Raw genomic sequence first — 26474 nt, forward strand, 5'->3', positions numbered from 1 at the left:
AAAACTGTTCTACTGCTTCAGACCAACACGGCTGCCCTCCTGGATCTTAAAAAGACAAACAACGGTTTAAATTAATATACTGCGTCTCCCTGCCCAGCCTGGCAACTGCCTATCGCCTCCCCCAAGTTGCATCTCAGGGCGGTGCTGCGGGCTCACTCTGCACACTCCTTCTCCCCTAAACTTGACGTAAGACTCTGGCCTCTTGAAGCGCTGCGGTTGCTTGCATTGCTATAGAAACGGCTATAAAGGGTGAGCCAAAGAGCCTCGCTGTGCGAGCAGAAGGACAGACGGGATAGGCGGCCAGGGGCGCTGTGCATGTTCGCTCGGCCCCACCCGTAGGAGGCCTGAAGCAAAAACCCTGGCGCGGTACGACCCCTGGCCAATCACCCTTTATGGGGTAATGGAAAGCTTCAGACAGCGCGCTTTTCCTGGGGAACTGCCTTTCTTTCTGGCATCTTTCAAAGCAGTAAAAGTGCCGCCCCATATCTCCGCGCCCGCCCTTTCAGTTCGTCGGCATGTCTTCCTAACAATACCACACAGTTGTCCCGGAGGCGCTGCGCTGAGCGCCATCACTTTCTTTAAACTTGCGCGGAGGAGGGGGATGTACCCGCGGTTCCTCTGTTGCTCTGAAGGTGCCTTAAGGCGGGAAGTGTGGGGAGGGGTGGAGGCGACAGCCCCCAAGCGTACAAGGCGAGGCACCGCCTTGGCTGTCTCCCCCCCACACCCCGTGAGGGAAGAAACATGAATGAAGAGGAGGGAAGCTGGGACTTTTCCTTTGCTTGTTTGTGCGCCAAAAAAGCAGTGAGAGCAGCACTTTTCAGGCGCACCTCGGAGGAATGTGACCCCCACTACCTTCCTTTCTGACAGCGCGTGATTCGCGTCAAGAAGGCCGAAGCTGAAAAGTCAAGAAAGCTGCCGGCTTGTTCCAAGAAGGACGGGGGTGGGGCGGGGGAAGCGCCACTGAACTCTAATCTTCCCACCAAATATCGCCTGCGACTCTTCTGAGGGGGAGAGAGGCGAAGACAAGAGAAGGGGGAAATTTTGAGACAGAAACATGGAACAAGGGCTTGAGCTCTTTTGCCCGGGGCAGCAAAGTCCGAAAAGCGCCGACGGGTCGGCGATGTTCCTTAGACTCTGATGGGGACACTGAGCCGGTTTCCAGGCCCTCTTCTCGCTGACAGCCATGAACCGGTCCACGAGCCAGGAGATGATCGAGCTGAAGAACCTCAACTTGGAGAAGCAGCTGGATCTGACTCGAGGCTTGCGAGGCACATCCGAGCGCCCGGTCCGGCTGGAGAGGGCCAACGCCTTGAGGATCGCCCCCGGGAAGGTGCCCGAGATCTTGAGCCGCGTGAGACAGATTCGGCTCCTGGGCGGCCAGAGCGACCCCAAACTGACCGAGGAGCTGGGCGAGGGGCACATCTTCAAGCCTTGCACCCAGAATCAGCCGACCTGGTGCGACTTGTGCGGGGAGTTTATCTGGGGCATGTACAAGAAGCGTCTGCAGTGTGTCCGTAAGTACCAGCAGCACGTGGTAGAGTTTGCCAAGTTAGCTCTTGCAGGGGGTTCTGGAAGAAACACAGGATGAATATTCTCGGGGCCCAGCTTTGGTTGTGTTAAATGTCAGGCTGGTAATAATAATGATAATAATTAATGATAATAATAAGGATGATAATAATAATAATAATATTAAATAGAAAAGCAGCTCAAGGTGTTGTAGTCCTAGGGATGCCAGCCTCCATGTACGACCTGGGGATTCCCTGGAATTACAGTTCATCTCCAGAATACAGCGATCCAGTCTCCTGGAGAAAATAATTGCTCTGGAGGGTGGACTCTATGTCATTATATCCCACTGAGGTCCCTGTTCTCTCCAAGCTCCATCCCAAAATCTCCAGGAGTTTCCCTGCCTAGATCTGGCAAGTGGCAACCCTTCCCCCTCATCCTCCACCGGTGGCAACCCTATGTAATCCTGTCAGCTGGTTTTGCAGACTGTGTTGGGCTACCTTTTCTCTGGCTGGTTTAACCTCTACATGACGTGCAGAACTCAGTGGGGGGAAGCTTCCTTATCACTTATTGCTTGGGGGGGGGGACTACATCTGTTGCATCACTTTAAAATTATCCAGTCATTACAGAATCTTAGGGCCCTGCCACAAAAAAGGTAGTAAACGAAGAAGTATGCATGCACACAAAAGCTTATACCCAGAATTAAACTTTGTTGGTCTTAAAGGTGCCACTGGATTCAAACTTTGTTCTGTTGCTTCATACCAACATGGCTACCCACCTGAACCAGACAGGATATGTTAAAGTAGTATCTCCGTTGGCTCAACAGTTGACTGGAAGCTTCATGCTTCAAGACCTTTTGAAGTTCTTCAAATGACAAAGTAAATGACAAAGTAACTGATGAAATGTCTATTACAGCTTCTGTTAACTTATTTGAATGCTGGGTGAATTACTATGCCTGAAGAACACCCTGATAAATGTCAAAATCATACAATCATGTTTCTCCAGTTATAAGTTACCTTGTCATAGCCCAGGCTAGCCCAATCTCATCAGATTTTAGAAGCTAAATAGGGTGGGTTGGCCCTGGTTAGTATTTTGATGGGAGGCCACCGAGGAATACCAGGGTCGAGACACAGAGGCAGGTAATGGCAAACCACCTCTGAAAACCCTACAGGATCGCCATAAGTCAGCTGTGACTTGACCGGCAAAAACCACTCAAAAACTATTTACTCAGGAGTCAGTCTAAGTAATGTAAGTGGGACTTGTTTCTAAGTAAGTGTGCATAAGACTGAGGCTTTGGCCGAGTCATAAGCTTATAAAAATAAAAGAGTTTCTATTTTTCTAGTTTGACTTTTTAATGCATGTGGAAGCACTCATATAAAATGTGTGTGGCATCATGACTGACAAATCCCAAAGTCGAATTTTTACATCCATATAAACAGCTGCCACAATTCTCTTACCACTTATTTGGTTTTTATTGGTTACATTCATATATCACCTTTCTTCCATTGTGGAATCCAAGGCAGCATAAATAGGGTTCCCAAGAGGATTTCCCATGTAGGTAACAAGACCCACTTAATTTCAGCAAAACTGCTGTATTGTGTGCCTTGGCTTTTTGAAACTCTTTTATACCCAGCCTTGGGGCTGACTGATGCACTTGCACATCACTTGGTATGAAGAGATGTGAAGGCCTGGGGGGGAGAACCAGGAGAATTTAGAGGGAGAGCGCATTTTTCCCCCATACCTTAAAATTTTTCAGAAATGTCATACCTCTAGTATTGCACCATTTGATGACACCTGAAAATCTGAACTGCCATAGTAAAAACTATTACCTGTGTGGATGTGAATTAAAATTACTGATCTGTGAAGGCTGTTAGATGTAAACAAGTCATCTCCTTGGCTAATATTGCCGTTATCTTGTGTGATGGACAGTGTATGCAGCTGCAAATATTTCCAGAGAAGAGACTGTCAATAATTCTCACCCAATGTATGCTGTGAATGTAGAGGGACAGTGGTCCTATGTTTTTTGAGGGGGCATTACATATTTATTGCTTGTTTATTTATTAGGAATATTTAAATCCTGCTTTTTCAAAAGCTCAGGGTGGCTCACCATTTTTTTTTACAATACACAAGTTATAAAAGGAACATTTACTACAAAAAAAATTACACCCACATCCACTTTATCAGTAACCCCAAGCCATCAGCAAATATTTTCTGAAGAAGCCATATCTTACAGGCTTTTTAAAAATCCAAGGGGACGGGGATCTGTTGCACAGTGTCAGAGAGGGTATTCTACAATAGGCAACAGCAACAGAAATGCCTACTTTCTGGTTGAGACTAAACAAGCTGTCCAGAAAGGAGGAATGATTCAGTAGGGATTTCTGGGTTGACCTTGATGTCTGCAGAGGTCTATACCAGGAGGTGGTCCTGAAAGCATATGGGCCTCAGGTCATGAAGGGCTTTAAAGATAATAACCAGTTGCTTGAACTGAACCCCAAAGCAAATGCTTTGTCAAATTATTCACCAGCTGAAGCTTTTGAGTCATTTTCAAGGGCAGCCCCAAGGATTTATTATTGTCTTATTTAGGAGATTTCAATGCCGCCTCATCAGAGTTCTTCTTAGGGTTGCCAGACCCCCAGTCCGGGTGGGGGTTCCGCCAATTTTCAGAGCTTCGATCTGCTGGCAGGGGAAGCCCCACTCCCAAACAGGGACATCATTGGGCGACGTCCTTGACACAATGACGTCACCCAGAAGTGACATCATCGCATCACTGACATCAGGGGGGTGGCACTCTAGTTTTTGGGCAAAATCTATGGTTTTGAAGGCAAAAAACTATAGAGTTTTGCCCAAAAACTAGAGTGTCACCCCCACGGCAGCAATGTGATGATGTCAATTCTGGGTGATGTCATCACACCCCGCGTGTTTTGCACACGTGGCTGAAGATCATGGTCCAGATGAGGGAGCCCCCTGCCAGATCGCAGGTAGGACCTGGCAACCCTAGTCCTGCTCAAGGTGGCTTACAATTAAAATAAAATAATAAGCTATCGATATAAAAACAACAAGCCAGAGGACATAAACAGCATAGGACTATCCATAAAACAGACCTCAGACCATTACAAAAGCTGGAAAGATGAAACCCCTAATTAAAATCTGGAGTAAAAAGATGTGTTTTGACCTGGTTATCTAAAAGACAGTAAAATATGCAAGCTTGAAGAGGGATGGCATTCCAAAGGTGAGGTGCCACCACAGAAAATGCCATCTCTAGCCATCAGCCTCCTCCCTCTGAAGGTGGAGTAAAGTTGCCAAGTCCCCCTCGTCACTCTGGTGGGGGGATTTGAGGGCGTTCTGGGACATCCCCAATGCTATGATATCACCCAGAAGTGATTTCATCGCGCTGGCAATGCTCTAGTTTGAGGGAAAACTCTATGGTTTGTAGGCAGATTTACCATAGAGTTTTGCCCACATCCCCAATGTGATGATGTCACTTCCAGGTGACATCATAACATCAGGGATGTTGCGCTGGGAGCCCCTGTTTTGGGGCGGGGTTTCTCATGCCAGCCAGCTGGCCAACGGTGGGCTGAAGCCCCAAAAAGCAAGAGAACCCCGCCCTGACCTGGGGACTGGTAAGCCTAAGGTGGGGCCCCAGAAAGCAAGGCTTGAGAGGCAGGAATAACTGGCAAGTTGGATGGTACTGGAGAAGACAGTGCCCCACACCATTTAGGGCCTTAAGGGTAAGAACCAGCACTTTGAACTGTGCCTGGAAACAGATGGATAGCCAGTCCTATGCTGGCACTCAGTGGAGCAGGAGGAGGAAACCATGTCACTCAATGCCACAATATCACTTCTGCCTGGAACCAGGAAGTGGTGATACTGTGATGCTCTAGGGCTTTTTCCTATCTCTATTGTATGGGCTTATCAGAGTAAGAGTTAAACAGCCAGCCTCATTGTACAGATAAGACAAACAAGCTAGATTGTAAGGAATGGAACTGTTTGTAATTTTTATTGCTGAGGTTTTCAAAAAAAAATTTGGGATCCAGAAAGGGATAACTGAAGCAGTGTTGTTGTTCAGTCGGACAGTCGAGTCCGATTCTTTGCGACCCCATGGTCCACATCACTCACGCCAGGCCCTCCTGTCTTCCATCGTGCTCCTGAGTTTGCTTAACTGAAGCAGTAGATAAAACCAAATTCACACAGTGCAGATTGAATGGAATAGAGCTTTCTTCTAAATACAGCTGCTCAGGATTGTTTCCTTAAGCATGTTAAATTATCGAATGGCTTGTATGAGATAGTCTTGAAATCAATGCAACACTGCTTCTAGAGGATACACAACTGGGCCCTTACCCACCCTGTCTGCTAAAATCACGTAAGTACTACATAAATGAGCCCATGATGACTATTATAAACAAGTCACTAAACCAAGGCACCTTCCCTCGACCACTTATGGTGCAAATGGTTTAATTCTAATTCACTAAAAATTGTGAATGGTCATGAATAATGATCAAGAGGGTGGTAATAGTTCCAGATGAACTAACCTAGAATAAACGTGTTCCATTTTTGTAGATCTTAGTGAGTGGCTTGAGAATACCAACATAGGCTTCATTCTCCATGTGCCTGTAATTTAGAACAGATTGCTGCTTTTGTCACTAGAGGGTGTCAGAGTGTTTAAAGTCCTTTCTAGAATAAAGGGGCAAAGAATAAGCTGAATATTGCAGGAAGTCTGTTCGTTTGTCGTAGATAACAAAAGTCCCTTGGGTAGCACCTTAAGGACTAACGGACTTTTATTACAGCATGAGTTTTTGTGAGTCAGAGCTCACTACTTCAGATACAATGGAAAGAAAGTAATTTTCCTCATTTATCCTACAGAAGGGAAAGGAGAAAGGCATAAGAATTGATCAGAGAGACCTGGTATCATACAGCAGGTGTAATTCTCAGTGGTGGTTGTTTCACTCTCATACTGGTGAAGCTGAGCAAGCATAAACTACACATTGCAGTGTAGAACTGGGCTTTGTTGCTGAAAATTTACTGGATTCTGTATCTGAGAAGCTGGTTTCAAAAATCCCCTTGGAAATTATGCTACACTGGTGCAAGTTTCCATTATATTTCCCTTAGGCATCCTGAGATATAGTCTGGTCTGTTGTTCAATGTGGTTCCTCCTGTTCTTTGCTATGGATAGGATTGCCAACCTCCAGGTGGTGGCTGGAGATCTCCTGGGATTAAAACTGATCTCCAGGCAGCGTATTAGTTCACCGCTTTGGAAGGTGGACTCTATGGCATTATATCCCATAGAAGTCTCTCCCCTTCCCAAACCCTGCCCTCCTCAGGTTCCACCCCCCTCCCCAAATCTCCAGGTATTTCCCAACCCAGAGCTGGCACCCCTACCTATGGAGCATGTGGCTGCTGAGAGGCCTACTGTTTGATAGTCACAAATCAAGTAAAATCTCAAAAATCACACTTGGTCTAGAGTCATTGTCTTCTGGTTTGAGGGTACATATTGCAGTCACTTTGTGTGCTTTTCTCTGAAATCCTACTGGCCAAAACATAAATTATGCTTTAATGGGAGCGCAGGAGAGAGCAGACAGCTTCAAAAAAAGCCCATTTTGGTAATAAAGATAACTTGAGACAACTAAAGTAAGCAAATGCAATATTTTATTATTGTTTGGTTTATGGATATGAACTGAGGTTGAACTATCCAATTAGTCAATGGCAATGAACACATGAAGCTGCCTTATACAGAATGAGACTTTGGTCCATCAAGCTCAATATTGTCTTCTCAGACTGACAGCTGCTCTCCAGAGCAAAGGTTTTTCACATCACCTGATCCTTTCTGTTCAAGTTGTCAGGGATGGAAATGGGTTGAACTAAATATACTTTTTTTTTGAGCCCCCGGAGGGGATTTTTTATTATTTTTTATATCACTACAAAAACTACAACAGAAGAAAAAGGAGGGGAAACTACATTTATGGGATAAAGCAAAGAACCCACTACTGACTAAAAACCCAAGAGAGGAGATCCTCCCACTAGCTTAGTTACATCAAGTCTTCCCAACATTAATCATATTATAAACTGAGTCAAACATTTATAATACTTTTCCTTTAAAGCTTAAATTTAACTGTCTAAAAACAGTACCCCCAATCATCCCATTTCAAAGTTCTCAAAGGCACAATTCAGAGCCCTTCAGCCTTTCCTTATCCTTTCCCCTTCTCTTCCGTAACTTATAAGGACTTTTTGGGGCTGCTGCTTTTTGCTCTGAGAGAGAGTCCTCTCCAGAAGAACCCGAGTCTAGCTCACCACTGGACTTGCTGTCCTCTTCTTTTTTTACCGTCCTCTGGCCTTCCCAACTGGATCCTTAAAAATTCTTGAGCTTTCAGAACAGAGTCAATCTTTTCTTTTTTATCCTTAATCTTGAAAGTAACGTCTTCTGGAAATAACCATTTATATCCAATTGAATTTGTCTGAAGAAAAAGCACAAGTTCTTTATACTTCTTTCTCCGTTGTCTTACTTCAAATGGAATGTCCTTTAATACTCTGATAGTATTCTCTCCCACTTTCAGGGATATTCCAGAAACGGCTTTCAGGATTGCATCCCTTACATGCCAGCAAATCCAAAGCTTTCATATTGTAACAGAAACAAAAGAACTGAAAAAGTGGACATATATCTGAGACATATCCTGCTTTTGTCCCTTATATACACATTTTACTGTTGAACACAGAAGGCAGATAAAGAAAATAAAAATTGAACAATAAGACATTAATGAGTTTAGAGAAATGATTATATTGCTAAAGGCTAATATATAGTTTTTAGATATACAATGTACAAATGGAACTAGTGGGTTAATCCTTAAAGGGATGTTTGCTCTTGTCCATTGTATTCATATAGCTTAACTAGTGACACCTGATAACACGTATTATTGACACTTGGTGCTATGTTCATTCTTTTTTATAGGTATTAGATATTGTACAATTGTTTATTGTCATGTTTGTCTTGCCACGTGATGTTTTAAGTTATATTCTTATTCTTAACACATTACTTTTATACTTTAACCTAGTAGTACTTGATACTTTTTCTGTCACTGTGTTTATAGATGCCATTCTGGCAGTTCAAGTTATAAGCTCAGACTGTAATGGACTAGAGGCCTAACCTAACATGGCACTCCCTCTGCTGAGGGTGACACTGTGCCAAACAGCGTGTGACTGACATTAGACATTCCTCCCACATGAGCATATATCCTGTACAGCAGTTCCAAACCATCCAAGCGGAGAATAATCAATGCAGGCTGTCCCTTAAAATGAAGCCTTAGAATGAGGCCTTTGTCCTGGCAGGCAGCAGAGTAGCTGCCAAGGAAAGGTGATGCCTGAGGACAGAGAGGCCTTTCATGCCTCTTCCTTTGAAGACTGTGTATATGGGGGATTGCTATCTGATCCATTATGTCTTTCTGTCAAGAGGCTATGTCAGTAATGCAAGGCACAGCCTTATTAAAGCAATGCCCAGGAGTTTATGCCACATTTAGCTAAAGAGCAGATAAGTTTAAAATGGGAATTCTTTACTTTCTAAGGACTGTAGAAATAAAATGATAGCTAATATTGCAGAGATCACATGGTTCCAAGAACAGATGGCAGAGGCACAAATCTATAGGGTACATAGGGAAGGCAAGATGGAATAAATATTAACTCAGATTATGAGATATTGCACTGCTTATTCATATAATGCACATAAAGTGCTAGGCCTTGCTAAGCAGCCAGCCTGCTAATTTGTATACCAATCTATTGAAAGGGAGAGGCTGAGAAAGAAGAACGTTCAAAGAGAGATGGTGTAGGGTTGCCAGGTCCTCAGCCACCAGTAGGGGATGGGGAGCTAAGGTGACCAGATCCAGGTTGGGAAACTCCTGGAGATTTGAGGATGGAGCCTGGAGAGGACAGGAACCTCTTTGGGGTACAATGCCATAGGAGTCTACCCTCCAAAACATCCGTTCTCTCCAAGGGAACTGTTCTCTCTAGTATGGAAATGAGCTGTAATTCCAGGGGATCCCCAGGTCCCACCTGGAGGCTGGCATCCCTAGGTGGTAATGAAACAAAATGGGGGGGGGGGTTTGGCTGAGTTACAGTGCATGAGAATTCTTACTGTAAGGCATCTGGTAAATGAGGGATAATCTCAGTTTGTCCACACTGGACACAGAAAGTTTCATGTGAGCAAGTTAGTGTCATTGCAGAAAAATGGCACCATCTTTGTTCATCCAGCAGTCTGGGGAAAGCTGAAAATAATGGCGGTAGTTGGTTGGATATTTATTCAGATTACTAGGAGTAAGGCCTGTTGTGGGTAGAAATACAACAAGCTCTAGAAAGAGGCTCCAGGTGAGTGTCCCAGCTGTGGCTGGTGGGGCAGCAGAGGTAAGGGGAAAATAGAGGGAGACAAGCCATGTTTATTTCATTCTGCTTAGCTATAAGGCAGGGCTATCTCGAGTCATTTTGCTGCCCCAAGTGGGTAGTATGGCAGGAGAGCTGCATGCCATGTTTTCTGGTTTCCAAGGGTCTGGAAAGCGGTTCTGTAGCCAGTTACAGAGTTGCCAACTCTGGGTTGGGAAATACCTGTAGATATGAGGGGTAGAGCCTGGGGAGGGCACATTTTTGGGGTGGGGAGGGACCTCAGCAGGGCATAATGCCATAGAGTCCACTGCCCAAAGCAGCCATTTTCTCCAGAACTGATCTTGGAGACCTCCAGGTAGGGCTGCCAAGCCGCGGCGGGGGATCCGCACGTCTTCACAGGATCCCTGCCACGGGGACAGCGATACGCGTTGCACCGCCGTCACCAGGAAGTGACACTACGCGTCGGTCTGGCAACGAGCCAGAGCGACGTGTAGCGTCACATCCTGGTGACGGAGGTGCAATGCGTATCGCTGTCTCCCGCGGCAGGGATCCTGTGAAGACGCGTGGATCCCCCGCTGCGGCTTGGCAGCCCTACCTCCAGGTGCTGCCTGGAGGTTGGCAATACAAAGGGAAGGGCCAGATTTGTTGAAGGACTTTAGTGAGGTATAATGCTATAGAGCTTACCCTCCAAAGCAACCATTTTCTCCATGGGGACTGATCCCTGTTGTCTGAAGATCAATTGTAATTCAGCGAGAAAGCCTACCCTTTCCCCCTGACCCCTTTCAGTTCCAAAGCTGCTTCCTGTTTAACACTTTAACTGATTAACAGTTTAACTGACTCCCTGCTAATGCCCCATGGCCTCTTGGGACTCCCAGCTTGGGAATTGTAGTTTTAATCCCTGTGCTATGGTTGCAGTAAGGTCAGCTGAGAACTACAACTCCCAAGGTGCAATGCATCAAAAGTGGGGGTGTAAGAATGGAGGAGCTGGCAGGATGGGTCAATAGGACACCAAGGCAGCTTCCCCAGTGGCCAATGGGAGAGTAGGTGAGTCGTTGCCAGCACAGCTTGGGGGAGGGGGAAGAGGATAATCTAAGGACCTGAAGGAGAGTAGTGCTCATGAATACCATGACCACTACATTACAACCCCATCATTCCTCCAAGAAGCTCAGGATAGCATAGGTGAGAGTGACTGGCTCAAGCTTACCCAGCAAGTTTCAGGACAAAGTCTAGATTTGAACGTGGTTTCCAGTTTTGTTTTATCTTAAAGTCACTTGTATGTTGAAAGTTTGCTTCATGTATAAATGTGTTTTTAGACAACTCAGACCAAACATATAAAATATATGAATAGAAGCAACAAATATGCATGTGAATCTGCCAGGACCTTCAGTTGGGAAGGCCCATTGATGACCTCTAATTTGACGTGGCACAGCATTGGCTACCAGTAATTGCCCTCTTGGGCTGAGCGATGGTGGCAGGATAAAGCCCACTAGGCTGGCTGGGCCTTTCCCAGGGAGGCAAGTGATGATAGCGGCTAGGAATTGCATAGGGCTGCCAAATCCCCCTGGGGGGCAGATTTCCCCCCGCTTTGGAGGCCCAATTTCCACCCCCTCGGAATCGGGCCCCGGGGGAAACCCCACCCCCGCGTGCACGTCACAGGGAAGTGATGTCATGACGCTGGGCACGCTGGGGGCAGGGCATAGCCATTTGAGGGGGAAACTCTATATTTTCCCCTCAAATGGCTGTGCCCCGCCCCCAGCGTGCCCGGCGTCATGATGTCACTTCCCTGTGACGTGCATGCGGCGCGCACGCTAGGAGCCAGCACAAAGTCCCCCGCCGGCAGAGGTAAGTCGATTTGGCAACCCTAGAACTGCAGCTGACAGCATTTGCTCACATACACAATCTTTGTGGGTTGGAAAGCAGCAGGGCTATTTTTGGGCAGGAACGCACAGGAACAGAATTCCGGCTGGCTCCTGAGTTGGCCACACCCTTCAGGAACTCATTAGCATAATAGGCCACACCCAACAGCAGAAACTCATTAGGATTGGCTACATTAGGCGTGTGTGGCCTAACATGCAAAGAAGTTCCCGCTAAAAAAAAGCTCTGGGTTTTGACAACAAACAAGGTAAACAGAATAAGAAGCAAAAGGTTGGTGTGGCTGGATGACCACACTTCTGGTAACATGGGGGTGTGGCCTAATATGCTAATGAGTGGTGCTGTCATGGGTGTGGCCTAGTGTGCTAATGAGTTTCTGCTATTGGGTGTGGCCTTTTATGCTAATGAGTTCCTGCTGGGCTTTTTCTACAAAAAAAGCCCTGGAAAGCAGTAAGGTTGCCAACAGACTTGAAGAAAAATGTCCTGTCCATTTAGAGGAGGCTTAATGTATGGAAATGGGCTGCTGAAGGATTTCATGGCATGGAGGTATATAACATCACCTGATAAATAACATCCCATTAAGCCTTTGTCAAAGGAAGAGGACACTTAGAAAGCCAGAACGTGACACCATGAAGCAAAAGGCATCACCACCTATTTTTTGTTTGAATGAGGAGGAATGGGATGGAGCAAGACAAGTTAATGGTAGTTCACTCACTGGGTGGTCTGCCAGAGGGTATTTTACTCAGCACCTCTAAAACCCAGAGCTGGCCTTGTAGAGACCCAAACTGCTATTGTGATTCAAGTGCCATCCTTACCCCTTTTCCCCCAAGCCCACTGCTGCCTACTTTAAGCTTCAAAGACCATGTAATATGCAGTGACATCTGATCTGCCCTTTCTTTTCTCTACACCAGAGATGATCATCTGGCACATAGTGAATCCAGGAAATTCAATTGCTTTCAGTCTAATTCTCATGAGTTCCCTTTCAGTCTGATCTTTGTCCCCTTGCCTTATGGTCTGTCTTCATTTTACTTTTCTCTAGACTGCAAGTTCATCTGTCACTACCGATGTCGTGTTCTGATCCGACTTGACTGCAGCGGTCCCAGATATCAAGACAGTGATCAGAATGAATGTAATGAGCAGACGGTGGAAAAAGACACCAATGTGGTAAGAAAATGGTTCTCACTCCTGTGCAGGCTGTAAAATAGACATATCTTCACATCTGAAGAAAATATGTCAGGAATAGCAAAAAGCTCTCTAAGAACCCACGTGACAAGAAGCTAGAAACATGTAAAAGTTTCCAGGATAAATCAGAGCCTAAGCATAGTGGTATAGTGGTTTTGGTGTCACACTAGAACTGGGGGAAACCAGATGAAACCCTTTACTCGGCTATGAAACTCTCTGGGTGACCTTAGACCAACAGCTCTCTCTCAGCCTAATTTACTTCACCAGCTTGTTGTGAAGACACAATGGATGAAGGAAGAGTAATGCATATGCTTCCCTGAGCTCCTTGGAGGGAGGGCAGGATAAAAATGTGGTGTGACAGAAAATGGATTCAGAGGCCCAGCCTAAATCATAATCACATTACCATTATATGATCTATTTATATCCTTTTTAAAAATAAAATGGATCTTTTTCTTTCGTAAGTTGTCAAAATGCCTTTATAGGAGCAGATCTGGAGGGTGGGGCAGGTTACAAGTTTGTATTGGCCCAAAGACATGATGCTGTCAACGGACGTAGGCCATGCATATAGAACCAAACATGCAAAACCTGTGTACTTTTGACACACTATCAAAGAGTACACATAATTCCTTAGATATGGACGAACTTTCTTCTGTGAGCTCTGTGGTTCCCTTGTGAAATCTATACCGCAATGATTATAGTTTCTCGTAGTGTAGCAATAGGCATGTTATGGATGATGGTCTTATTGCTGCCTCCTTGAGGGAATCCTTCTACTGGGGTACTCTGCCCTACCCTCAACGTACACAGCAACTTATTTGCATTTTCCATACAATTCAAGATTTAACAGAAGAGATTATCGTAATCTTAATTGTGGTCATGGCAGATCCAATTCCATCCTGTTATGTTGGTACTGCTCTCTGCAGCTGGGACTGCATATTAATGTCTCCCCAGAGGAGAGGAGTGCAAAAAGGGCAGGGGCTTAAATATAGGCACCCCATCAGCCCAGCTGGGATTGCTCACTACTAATTTACACTTTGCCATGTGCTGGACTAAACGCTTCTGTCATTGAAATACACTGCTTAGCAACAGCACTTATAAAATATTTCTAAGGTGAACAGAAATGCACAGACACACACATTCGGGGGAGGGGAGGATTCTTTATTGTCGCCCCCAAAGGCACCTAGGCAATTGTAAAAATCATATCTTCTGTGTTCTTCCATCTCTTTCAATTGGTCATTTAATTTAAACCACTTAATTCCTTCAAAAGCCCTCTTGCCTGTTTCCATTCACTGTTGATGTTTCCATGAGCTTAAAGAATCCTGCTTTAGGATACATGAAGGATGGTAAAGTGGTCACAATGCAATTCTAGAAATATGGCAGTGTGTATTTAATTCTGTTTCACAACAAATATTTACTGTTCGATCTAATTATGCAATAGAATAAAGCTGCAGGTAAAAAAACCATATTTTTGAACCTTTCCCTATGTAAAATTTCCCAGTTAGTAGAAAAGTGCCATAGAAAAGTGATAGATGAGCTACAACAGGGGTGTCAATCATGTGGCCCGTGGGCCATATCTGGCTCCTGCAGGGCTGGTATATGGCCCACAAGGAAGTGCTTGCATTTCCTAGCCATTACTGCTGCTGCATCGCCAAAGCCTCTCTTCCTCCTTAGGGAAGCGAGGGAGGAGGAAAAAGAGTACATGCGTGCAGTACTAAAAAAGCTCCCTCCTGCTTCCTCTGAGGGGCTGCTGCGATGCCTAGCCTCTCTTCCTCCTTTAGGGAAGTGAGGGGGAAGGAAAAAGAGAGTGCACAGGCACGCAGCAGAGAAAAGCTCCCTCCTGCTTCCTCCTCTGGGGCTGCTGCTGCGTTGCCTAGCCTCTCTTCCCTTGTTTGGAGAGGGAGTCCCATGGCACCTTCAAGACCAACAAAGTTTTATTCCAGGTTTATTTATTTATTTATTCATTCATTCATTCATTCATTCATTCATTCAGTTTATACCCCGCTCTCCCTGCCAAGGCAAGCTCAGGGTGGCTTTCCTGTACATGAATACTGAAAGGGCGAGGGGGAGAGAGAGGGATGGAGGAGGGGAGAGAGGGGTGGGGGGGAGAGGGAGAGATTCTTCTGACAAGCCTGCTCTGCCGTTTACCGTGAGACCTGATCTCTCTCCCTCTCCCTCTCCCACACACGTGTTAGAAAAGGAAGGGGGGCAGAAAAGAAATGCATTTGGAATAATGGGAATTGAAGGGAAATTATTTTGGCGTATTCTGAAAAGGTTTCTTGAAAAAAAAAGATTATGGTCCCGATCACATGCAGAATTAGCCGTGCGATAGGCATGAATGTAGGGCGGATTTTAAGGGCGCGATCACACAGGAACATCTGGCAAGCATCCCGCATCCGTCGGCAACCCGTTTCGCTCTGCCGAAGAAGCGGAGTAAAAAGACACTGGGGAAAGTCCAGTAGCAAACGGGTTGCTACGGGCCACAGATGGACTTTCCTGTGTGATGGCTCCAGCGTGCTCTCATGGCATCGGGATGGTCTGATCAGGCCATCCCAACTCCGTGCCATTGTTTTTTCCCCTTCTCAATATGCGCATCATCACATACTGCCATAGGAAGCCCTCAGTGTAGAGATGTGATTCATTGTTCCTCTGTATAAGCGAATCGAAAACAAACAGCAGAAAAAAAAACCCAACTCACCCACGATTGCGTCTGATCACGCAATGGCGGGCTATGCCCGCAGCTTCAAAGAAGTGTGTGATCACGCAACTGCAGGTGTGCTGTCTTGGCTGGCTGCCACAGAAACCACACACTGGAAGCTTGTAAACACAGTCCAGAATCAAGGTCAGAGAGCTAAAAGTCAAAGAGCCAGAAGGTCAATTCAAGGTTGCAAGGACAAGGAGTGGCTGCTACACACACACAGGAGCAGGTCTGAGTGAGCAAAGTTGCTGCTGCGTTGAACCAGTTGCACTGAGTGCTTTTGAGCAGGTCCTTCCTTCCCTGGGGTTGAAGTCTGCAAAGGCTTATAGCTCTTCCCTCTGCCTCTGCAGGAGCTGGAGTCTGGCACTCCTTCTTCGCTCCTGCATAGTCAGCCTCTGACGTGCCCTATGTCTGGGGCACTCAGGAGAACTAGGCAAGGAGTCTGGCCTCGGGGTGTCTGCAACTGGGGGTGCTGGGCCAGGCTCAGGATCGGCCTCTCCTTCTGGCTGCACCTCCTTTGCAGCTGCTGGGGACTCTTCCTCCTCAGGTATAGTTGAGGGTTCTTCTTCTGGGCTGACTCCAGAGGAGGCTGGGCTGCTTCCTGCCTCTTCCTCATCTGAGGAGTAGTCAGCCTCAGCAGATCTAGGACCCACGACAGCGGGTCAATTTCCTCCGGGGTAAATAGCCTCGCTTCCCCTGCACATTATCTCACATGTGTGATTGGGACCTATGTTTCTCTTTGCCTATCTGGGATTTCCTTTAAAAAAGACCCTGGTTAGGAATTACAACACTTGGATTGGATTCCATGGAAGTAGATGGCTAAGTATTTAAAAATACATTTATAGTTCCATATATTCTAGTTCAACACATGGTCTCCCTCTCTCCCCTTCCACCTCACTGGCTGTCTTTATTCACATTAAACCCCCTCCCCTGCTTTTTAAACTTTTTATTATCATCACTAGCAGTGAGTAGATCTTGTACAGTCTGAAAGCAACACATTATTTCACTTGGAGTGATCCCCTTTCCAGTTCTGATGAAAAAAATAACAACAAAAGAAACCTAATATCACAGCTTGCAATCTTTATTAGTGGAGCAAGAGTCCAGTAGCACCTTAATGACTAACAAATTTTGTGGCAGGGCATGAGCTTTCGGGAATAACTGCTCACTTCTTCAGATACAGCTAGAATGTAAGTCCATTTGTCCTTATATCTTGGAGAGTGAAGTGATTTCAGATGCCAAATAACAATAGCAGCCATTGGTAATGAGAGAAGAAAGCTAGGTCTCAATTCACCCCAGGAGTATGCATTGAGCAATTCATCAGTTGCAATTCATCAGTCTCTCTAATCTTCCTCTGAAATTCCTTTGTAAGAGCACTACTACTCTTAAGTCAGCAACTGAATGCCCTGGAAGGTTAAAATGTCCCCCTACTAGTTTTTGAATGTCATTGTTTCTTATAGCCGTAGAAAGAGTAAGAGTTCAGTAGCAAAATTTATGGCAAGGTATGAGCTTTCGTGAGTCACTGCTCACTTCTTCAGACTTATGTCCATTTATTCTTTGCATCCTCATGGACTGAATCTTCCTGAACCAAACTGGACCTAGGTTTCCTGTCTCCTTACCAGTGATGATATCTCCATGCCTACTACCCTTCTGCATATCACACCTAATCCAATTAAACCTATTGCCATTTGGCATCTGAAATCATCTTTATAAAGGTTATATCTCTGGTACCTCATGTTGCATTTTATGGCACACATCATCCGGCCCAGCAAAGTGACATTTAATGTCAGATCCAGACCTCGTAACAAATGAGTTCCACACCTCTGAGCTATAGCCTGATAAATACGTTTTCTTCTTGCAGAAAATTTACATGGGGAGTATCCAAAAATGGTGACTCTTACTAGAAATCCTAAATGGTATTGCCTTCTCTGTCTGTCACTCACTTCCAGATTCTGTTATCTCATCCTGCTGCACCAGACCTGTGTGACCTTGGAAAAACTGCTTATTTTCACAGTGCTTTCATTTTTACTGTATATGCTAGAAATAATGGACTAGTCCATGTACTAGAAAGGATGGAAGGGAAGCAAAGCAGTTTGTTAGAATGCTACATAGCATTTATATGTTGAATACTTTTAACAGAACAAAGTAACTGCTCTCTAGCTGCTTTCAATGAATTCTTCTGGAGGAAGAAAGAGGATTCCATGAGGTCCTGGCTCCATGCCCTATACACCACTGTGCCACAGGTCAGTGGAAGGTAGAGCAGCTCAGGGCTATTTTTGGGCAGGAACGCACAGGAACGAATTCTGAGTGGCTCCCAAGTTGGCCACACCCAGCAGGAACTCATTAGCATAATAGGCCACACCCAACAGCAGAAACTCATTAGGATTGGCTACAGTAGGGGTGTGTGGCCTAACATGCAAAGGAGTTCCTGCTACAAAAAAAGCCCCTGGGTTTTGACAACAAACAAGGTAAACAGAATAATAAGCAAAAGGTGGGTGTGGCTGGATAACCACACTTCTGGTAACATGTGGGTGCGGCCTAATGTGCTAATGAGCTGTGCTGTCAGGGGTGTGGCCCATTATGCTAATGGGTTCCTGCTGTTGGGTGTGGCCTATTATGCTAATGAGTTCCTGCTGGGCTTTTTCTACAAAAAGAGCCCTGGTAGAACTAGTTGGCTGTCTGAAGGTATGTGGCAGATTGACAAGGCTCTAACCTTCCAGACAGCCATAGCTTCCTCTTCACTGTAGCTACATGACCATTTAGAGCCTGTTTTATGCACTTAGAGGGAAGATCTAAATCCATGTTGCATTTTATAAAGATAGACTATTAGTTTGTGTGTGTAAAGTGCTGTCAGGTTTCAGGTGACGTATGGCAATCCCAGCAAGCAGCTTTCAAGGCAGGTGAGAAGCAGAGGTAGTTTGCCAGTGCCTTCCTCTGCAGAGTCTTCCTTGGTGGTCTCCCTTCCAAGTACAGACCCTGCTTAGTGTCTGAGATCTGATGAGATTGAGCTATACCATGCCTCCTTCCCTCCACAGGCTACTACTCGGCACTCGCCCTGCACTACTTCTATGACTTTCCTTACTTAGAAACACGAACCACATTTGGAAGATTAAATTTTGTGCATCTGGCCATTATCCTGATATTTTCTTGTTTATAGAGGCTGGATGCATCTCATCTGATTGTCATTGACTGAGTCAGTTGTACCTAAATGAATGAAGATAGGTGAAGGAAGAAAGGGGCAGTATGACACTCATCCTTTCCTCGCATGTCTAGATCTTGGATCGACGGAGCAAAAATATAATGTATCAGAAGATGTGGTGGTTAATTGGTTTAAAAGAATTCCAATTGGCGGTCTGCTGGTGAGCGTTCCCTATTATAAGTAAAAATAGATCTTAGTCTTGACTGGGCTCTAAGTGGGCTATAGCCCACAAAAACTTATGCTGAAATAAAATCTGTTAGTCAAGATGCCACAAGACTTTGTTCATTTTTGCTAACAGACTAACATAGGGTTCTCTCTGGAACAGTTCCTACTACAAGTAGTTTAATTTCTGAAACAGAGGGAGCTGCAAGATAGCTTTAAAGATAGTTGCACAATAGCTTTGATGAGAGTTATTTAGCCAAATGGCCGTTCCTATCACATGAGTCCCTGTTCCCCATGGGCGTACCAGACCACCTCACATGTCTCTTGAGAAACCTGTATAAGGGTCAAGAAGCAACAGTTAGAACCGGATATGGAACAACTGATTGGTTCAGCATAGGAAAAGGAGTACGACAAGGATGTATATTGTCACCTTGCTTATTTAATATATATGCAGAGTACATCATGCAAAATTCTGGCCTGGATGAATCACAAGCGGGAATTAAGATTGCTGGGGAAAAGATCAACCTCAGATATGCAGACGATACCACTCTAATGGCAGAAAGTGAAGAGGACCTCAAGAGTCTCTTGCTCAGAATGAAAGAGGAGAGCGCAAAAGTGGGCTTGAAGCTCAACATAAAAAAAACTAAGATCATGGCATCCGGCCCCATCACTCCTTGGCAAATAGAAGGGGAAGTCGTGGAAGTAGTGACAGTCTTCACGTTCCTGGGATCCCAGATCACCGCAGACTGTGACAGCAGCCATGAAATTAAAAGATGCCTGCTCCTTGGGAGGAAAGCGATGGCGAACCTAAACAGCATGATAAAAAGTAGAGACATCACCCTGCCAACAAAAGTCCGCATGGTCAAAGCAATGGTATTCCCAGTAGTCATGTATGGCTGCGAGAGTTGGACTATAAGGAAGGCCGAGTGCCGAAGAATAGATTCTTTTGAATTGTGGTGCTGGAGAAGACTCTTGAGAGTCCCTTGGACTGCAAGAAGATCAAATCAGTCAATCCTAAAAGAAATCAACCCTGACTGTTCCCTGGAAGGCCAGATAATGAAACTGAAGCTCAAATACTTTGGCCACCAAATGAGAAGGGAACACTCACTGGAGAAGACCCTGATGCTGGGAAAGATTGAAGGTGAAAGAAGACGGGGACGGCAAAGGATGAGATGGTTAGACATTGTCATCGATGCAACGAACATGAAATTGAGCCAACTTCAGAGGACGGCGGAAGACAGGAGGGCCTGGCGGGAGCTGGTCCATGGGGTCGCGAAGAGTCGGACTCGACTGTGCGACTGAACAACCACAAAAAATTGCTGATGTATCACAAAATATATTTATAGATGGTATTTCTCAGGCATCTCTAACACCACTGGCTTCTGGTCCACATATTTCTAAAAAAACAGGTTTTTCTGTAAGGTTCTGTTTCTACTTCCTGATGTGAGCTGAAATATCTTAAGACATATTTTCTGAATACTATTCCTATTAGGTTCAGACCAGAGAAGGAACAATCTAGAACATCACAAGGTGAAAAGAGATTTTGTTTTATGGAATTTAAAGATACATATTTTCAGCAAAAACAATGGAAATAGTAAACAACAGTAGGATCAGATTAACCATTTAGTAAAATATATCAGTTACAGTTACTGTGAAAGTGTCATACTTCTAAAGGTAAACAAATAGGTATGCCACATATCCCTTTCTGAAGTGATAATATTGATGCATCTGATTTTCCTTAGTGATAATTGCAATAGTCTAGAGTAGGGAAAATGCTATTTAAAAAAATTAAAAGATGAATAAAGAGTGACAATGGTAGATTTTTATAAAATTATGAACTGTTACTTTGTGAAGAGAAATATTTTTCTGCTGTAATACTAGAACTCAGAATAATTCAATAGCAGAGGAAACAGCAAATTATTAGGTTATAGAATTAATTGTCACAGGATGAGATGATAGCCACTAGGTCAGGACACAAATAGATGTCTCAATGACTGTAACAATTATAACTATATTATGTCCATGTTCAGAGTTAGTGTAGCTCTCCCAGATTTATTTTATTTATTTAAAACAAGATGTACTCAGAGGCATATGGAAATACAGCCTGCATGTTAAGAAGCAATGTTACCAAGAAGCAAAGGAAAGCATGGCTGGATAAATTGTCACCAGTGATATTTAGTCCCATATAACCAGGCCAAAATGTCTTTCATGGTTAGTAGGTTGTTTTCAAAGAGAGATGCCACCATTTGCAGAAACTTACCAATTGGAGATCCAGTAATGGGGAAAGCCTAATCTGTTGAACATTACAAAATTGCTAAAGGCAAAGAGAATAATAATGGAAATTACCAGGAGTCTTGTGACATTTTAAAGACTAATGTGTTTATTCTCTAACATACGCTTTCTTGGACTGCTCCATCAGAAACAATAAGGTGGAAAGGCTAGTGCAGAGAAGTATTTTACAGTGCCGCCCTAATCAGTTTTATACCCTGCTAGTCCCATTGATTTAAATTGATTTACAGGGGTGTAACTCAGTTTAGGATGGCAGTGTAAGTAAACAAGGGTGAAATGTGTTTCAACAGCACCTACTTCCAACTAAGTCATAAGAATGCGGCCAAACAGCCCGAACCTAAAGCTGAAATACTCGCTGGTTAATTGCCTGGGATGTTTAATGCTGCCGGCGTCTCTTGTAAGTTTTACTGGTAGAGTGGGGCGGAGGTGGGCCTGCAATTCTGGGAGGACTTGAAAGCCACGCAGAAGAGAAAGCAGGCAAGCGACTCACTCAGCGTCACTCCACCCCAGCACGGCTAGTTTGGGGATGAAATCACTGCAGCCTCTCCCTCCATCAGAGAAAGGGCGTGCTTGCCTAGGGCGGGAGATCTTCGCCGGGCCGCGTATCCAGTGGCCCCGCCCTTTGCCCAATCAGGCAGGCGCGTGCGGGGAGTGTATACGTTTCAATCCCAACGGCTGCCAAGGGGGGCGGTGAGTGTCTCTCCGCCCTGACTTGCCATTCGAAGAGCGCCGGCCGGGTAGGGCGCGCGGTAATTGGGTGTCTCTCGACTGCTGGGGTCTACTGTAGCTGCCAGGAGGACTAGCGCAGTCGGAAACTCGGGCAAACAGGGTTGCCCTTGATCCTTTACCGAGGGGATTCCCCATATTTAAAAGCGAGCTGAGTCTCAGGCTTCGGCGGAGCCAGAAGAAGCAGAAAGTAGAACTAGGTAGTTAGTGGGTGGGAGGGAGCCGGCGTGGCGTGAACTTTCCGCGGTCGCTTGAGCTCGGAGCTGTTTCCCCGGCAAAAGAAACCCGGGTCTGTAGCTGGAGGTCTTAACACTCCACACGTAGGTGAGAGAGAAGCGCCCCCCCCCCCAATTCGAGCTTGCTGGATATGAGCGAGTGTGACGCGGCTGCCACCCCTTCTTTCGAGATGACCTGGAGCAGCACCACCAGTAGCGGCTACTGCAGCCAGGAAGACTCCGACTCGGAGCTGGAGCAGTACTTCACAGCCCGAACCTCCTTCATCCGCAAGCCCCACAAGGAAAAGGTGAGGAACTCGCCTCTGCCGCCGCCACCCCTTCCCGAAATTCAGATGCCACGCCACTTCACCCCCATAGGTGGCCACTGGGGGCTGCGAATACCCTTCCCCACCCCCCCAGCACCTTCCTGTGAACTGGACTGAATCCCGCGCGGGTCTTCGAGCTCTTTCCTTGCCCTTGATGATGGGAGGGAGGCGCAGGATTTCCCCACCAGCCTAACCCTTTCAGTTTCGGCCTTCCTCATGATTAAAGCTCCAGCAATAAGTTTGGTTGGCTCAAGGGAGGGATTCCAGGTTTTAAACCCTAGTAGCCATGAATAGAGTGCTTGGGCTGCTGCTGCGAAAGGGTCAAACTTCTGTGGAGGGCAGACGGGGGGGGCGGGGGGGGGGGGGGGCATGACCGACAGTTTAGAGGAATGGTGGAATGGGAGGGGATGCTTTTCCTTATTTTTCCCTCTTACGGTTGGCTCGAAAACGGGACAGTTTTGCCGGTCCACGATTTCGGATGCCAGTACTGCTGTGTAAAAGGACGGTATATTTGGAGGAGGGAGTGACTTGTGACTTACTGGAAAATGAGCTGAAGCACGTACATTGGTGGTGGATTGATACTTTCCTGCTGCAGGGACAGTACGTTTTCAGTGTATAAAAAAGCTTCCAGTACTACTATATAAAGCTGTACTTATTTCCAACAACTCCCTGATCAGGGCTTGGGAGTGCCCTGAAAAAAGGTGCGGGCATTCAGTGCCAGTGAGTACAGTCACTAGAAAAGCCCTGCTGATAGTGAATATGGCAAAGCTGTGGGTAGCAAGATACAGAAGAGATTATGATGGAGGCTCAGATTTGGAGACACAGTTTCATTTCATTTATTATAGCCCACCTTTCTCATGGAGCCTCAAGGTGGAGTGCACAGTGTGATGCAATGCAATAAAATAGCACAAGACATCTAATAAACAGTGCAACAGGACTAGGATTATAAAATTAGAAATAATATGAACAAGCATCAGAGATGATATGACAAAGGAATGGTGGGCATGTATACAGGAATGTATGTAGAGTGAAAGGTGTCAGCATAGCTTTGCTGAAGAGTAGTGGCTGTTTTTTATGCACATAGGGTGGGACAAAATGGATAGAACAAAATAGGGAGATGTAGGTTACTACAGAGTTTGCTGGCACTATGTCCCATATTTTCAGGTGCATGAATTTATTATCTTTTTTCCTCCATGCTGAACGTATATGACAGACTTGGTAGGGGGCAAACAGTTTGGTTTTGCTAGTTACTGCTCTGTTCCACATTGAGTTGGTGGCTGCTGCACCACCCCCCACTAATAACTATGGAAAAAACGAAATACACATTACTTTGAGGAGCAAGCTAGCAGTAATGGCAGGTGTGGGATTATGGCTTGAAGAGGGTCTACATGTATAAGGCCATATGCCAGTACAGTAGTTTAACAAGCTTCATTCAAGAAAATGAATGAATGGTCACTTGGGGACATGATGGGATTACATGGTGCCAGAATGTGATGAGACTGCTCATGTCCTCATTATCCTCATTCATTTTTAGCTGGGCTGAGTCGCAGTATCTATGTGAATGGAAAGGTCGATTCAGCTAGTTGGTTGTGAAATGTTTCTTCCTGTGATTTTAAGTGTGTTAAATTAGTTTGAGGACAAAGGTACTCTGAATATCTACCAAGTGACTTCCCAAATTGTTCCTCTAGGTAGGTCTTGAACTTTCCTGTTCTGACAGCTTGGATCAAGGCAATCTCAGGAACATGAACCTGTTTAAATTAATTGGCAGGAAAGACGAATGTCTCACACTCTAACTTTGGAACAAAGTTTTCTTCCTTTGTCAGTGACTCAGATTTTGAGGTTTACTTAGTCACTTCACCTCTTGGTACCTCAGATGTCTGCCATTTAAATGGCGTGGGTGGGGGAGCTATGGGATCTGTGGAATGTGACAGTTATTGGTGTTTGTTACAGTTACTTAAAATATCAGTGCTTTCATCTATATGCATCATGGGCTGCTTTTACACCAAGCATTTTCCAGCCCTGTACACCAGCCATGTAACTGATGTGTTCTCCCCGCCCCCCCCCCCCCCCCCCCGCCCCCCCCCCCACTTCTCCTGCCGATCCAGCATTACTCGCACTCTTTAAAAGAGATAGAATCACCCACAGCTCAGCCTGCCTTTTGGGGAGGGGGATCATCTGCAAATAGATGGAATTTTAAAGACATCTATTTCTATGCAGTGCTGCATTACCCATGCTCCTCAAAGTTTAAAAAAATTAAAACAGGGTAGATGGAAAATCTTGAGTGTCATGTGAGAACACAATGTGTGAGGGGCTTCAGTGGAAATCAGGTGTGAAAGGAAAGCCTTCACTACAAATTAAGAGAAAACAGATCACATCAGGCTGTCTGGAATTTCTATTGCAAGGGTGGTTTCACATAGAATCGCATCAGCAGCCACAGAAAGTCATCCTGATGCGGAAGTAGCCATGGTTTCCTTTTCTGTCCTGAAAAAAAACAGTAGTATATAGTATCTTCCTATGCTGGACAAATGCTTGGAATCTGTGCTTAAGGAAAGGAGCAGTATGAGCTTAGGCATGCCTGAAAGACATACACTGTGTGGAATGGAAAACTTGCCTCTTATTCCAAGTAGTAGCAGCTGCTCGTCCATATGTTATTGAGCCTGTCCATGATGGTACTGCACTGAAAATGTTTTGAAGGAAAGTTTAAAAACTGTTTTTATGTATAGATAAGGGCAAGGGATTGTTCACAGTACATTTGGGGAATCTTAGTCAGCTCTTGTATAATACGGTATGCCTGCCTAAACAAAAGAGTGAGTATTCAATTGGTTTTAGGAACATTACACAGTATGAAGGCAAAGGCACCTGCTTTATTTTAAATCTGTAAAAAAATCAGTATTTTCTGGGCAAAGATTACTGGCAAAAGCAGTTTCTTGTGTCTGAAGGTGAAACAGCACAATTGCAGGACCTGGTCACTTACTATTTTCAGAATTGCCTGTCTTCTACACAGCAGTGAGGGGATTGTTGGAGGCTCTGCAAATATGAGGATTTTTTAAAAGGTTGCTGAAAGTATTGCATTATTCCTATCCAGCATTACTCACACTCTTTAAAAGAGATAGAATCACCCACAGCTCAGCCTGCCTTTTGGGGAGGGGGATCATCTGCAAATAGATGGAATTTTAAAGACATCTATTTCTATGCAGTGCTGCATTACCCATGCTCCTCAAAGTTTAAAAAAATTAAAACAGGGTAGATGGAAAATCTTGAGTGTCATGTGAGAACACAATGTGTGAGGGGCTTCAGTGGAAATCAGGTGTGAAAGGAAAGCCTTCACTACAAATTAAGAGAAAACAGATCACATCAGGCTGTCTGGAATTTCTATTGCAAGGGTGGTTTCACATAGAATCGCATCAGCAGCCACAGAAAGTCATCCTGATGCGGAAGTAGCCATGGTTTCCTTTTCTGTCCTGAAAAGAACAGTAGTATATAGTATCTTCCTATGCTGGACAAATGCTTGGAATCTGTGCTTAAGGAAAGGAGCAGTATGAGCTTAGGCATGCCTGAAAGACATACACTGTGTGGAATGGAAAACTTGCCTCTTATTCCAAGTAGTAGCAGCTGCTCGTCCATATGTTATTGAGCCTGTCCATGATGGTACTGCACTGAAAATGTTTTGAAGGAAAGTTTAAAAACTGTTTTTATGTATAGATAAGGGCAAGGGATTGTTCACAGTACATTTGGGGAATCTTAGTCAGCTCTTGTATAATACGATATGCCTGCCTAAACAAAAGAGTGAGTATTCAATTGGTTTTAGGAACATTACACAGTATGAAGGCAAAGGCTGGCATATCACCTTCTAGGCAGCTGGGATGGATAGTGCAGAATGGGCAGTTTAGGGCAGTTTCTTCAAAGCTGGCATATCACCTTCTAGGCAGCTGGGAGGGATATGGCAGAATGGG

The 26474-nt window shown here is 45.1% G+C and overlaps 1 protein-coding gene across 2 annotated transcripts in view; it reads left to right on the forward strand.

Moving 5' to 3' along the window:
- The first annotated feature begins 1096 nt into the window (after positions 1 to 1096).
- The window catches only part of RASSF1 (Ras association (RalGDS/AF-6) domain family member 1), a 38544-nt gene continuing 13166 nt past the window's right edge, over positions 1097 to 26474 (forward strand). The window contains exons 1-2 of one of the 2 annotated variants that reach the window (XM_015417856.1): positions 1097 to 1514; positions 12773 to 12897. In XM_015417856.1, coding sequence (XP_015273342.1) covers positions 1184 to 1514; positions 12773 to 12897 — 456 coding nt within the window. In that variant the 5' untranslated portion in view covers positions 1097 to 1183. Of the gene's footprint in view, positions 1515 to 12772; positions 12898 to 22003; positions 22504 to 26474 lie in introns of those variants that run through there. The other variant, XM_015417857.1, reaches the window with a different exon arrangement.

Source organism: Gekko japonicus, unplaced genomic scaffold (genome assembly GCF_001447785.1).
Source record: "Gekko japonicus isolate JY-2015 unplaced genomic scaffold, Gekko_japonicus_V1.1 scaffold314, whole genome shotgun sequence".
NCBI classification, from domain to species: domain Eukaryota; kingdom Metazoa; phylum Chordata; class Lepidosauria; order Squamata; family Gekkonidae; genus Gekko; species Gekko japonicus.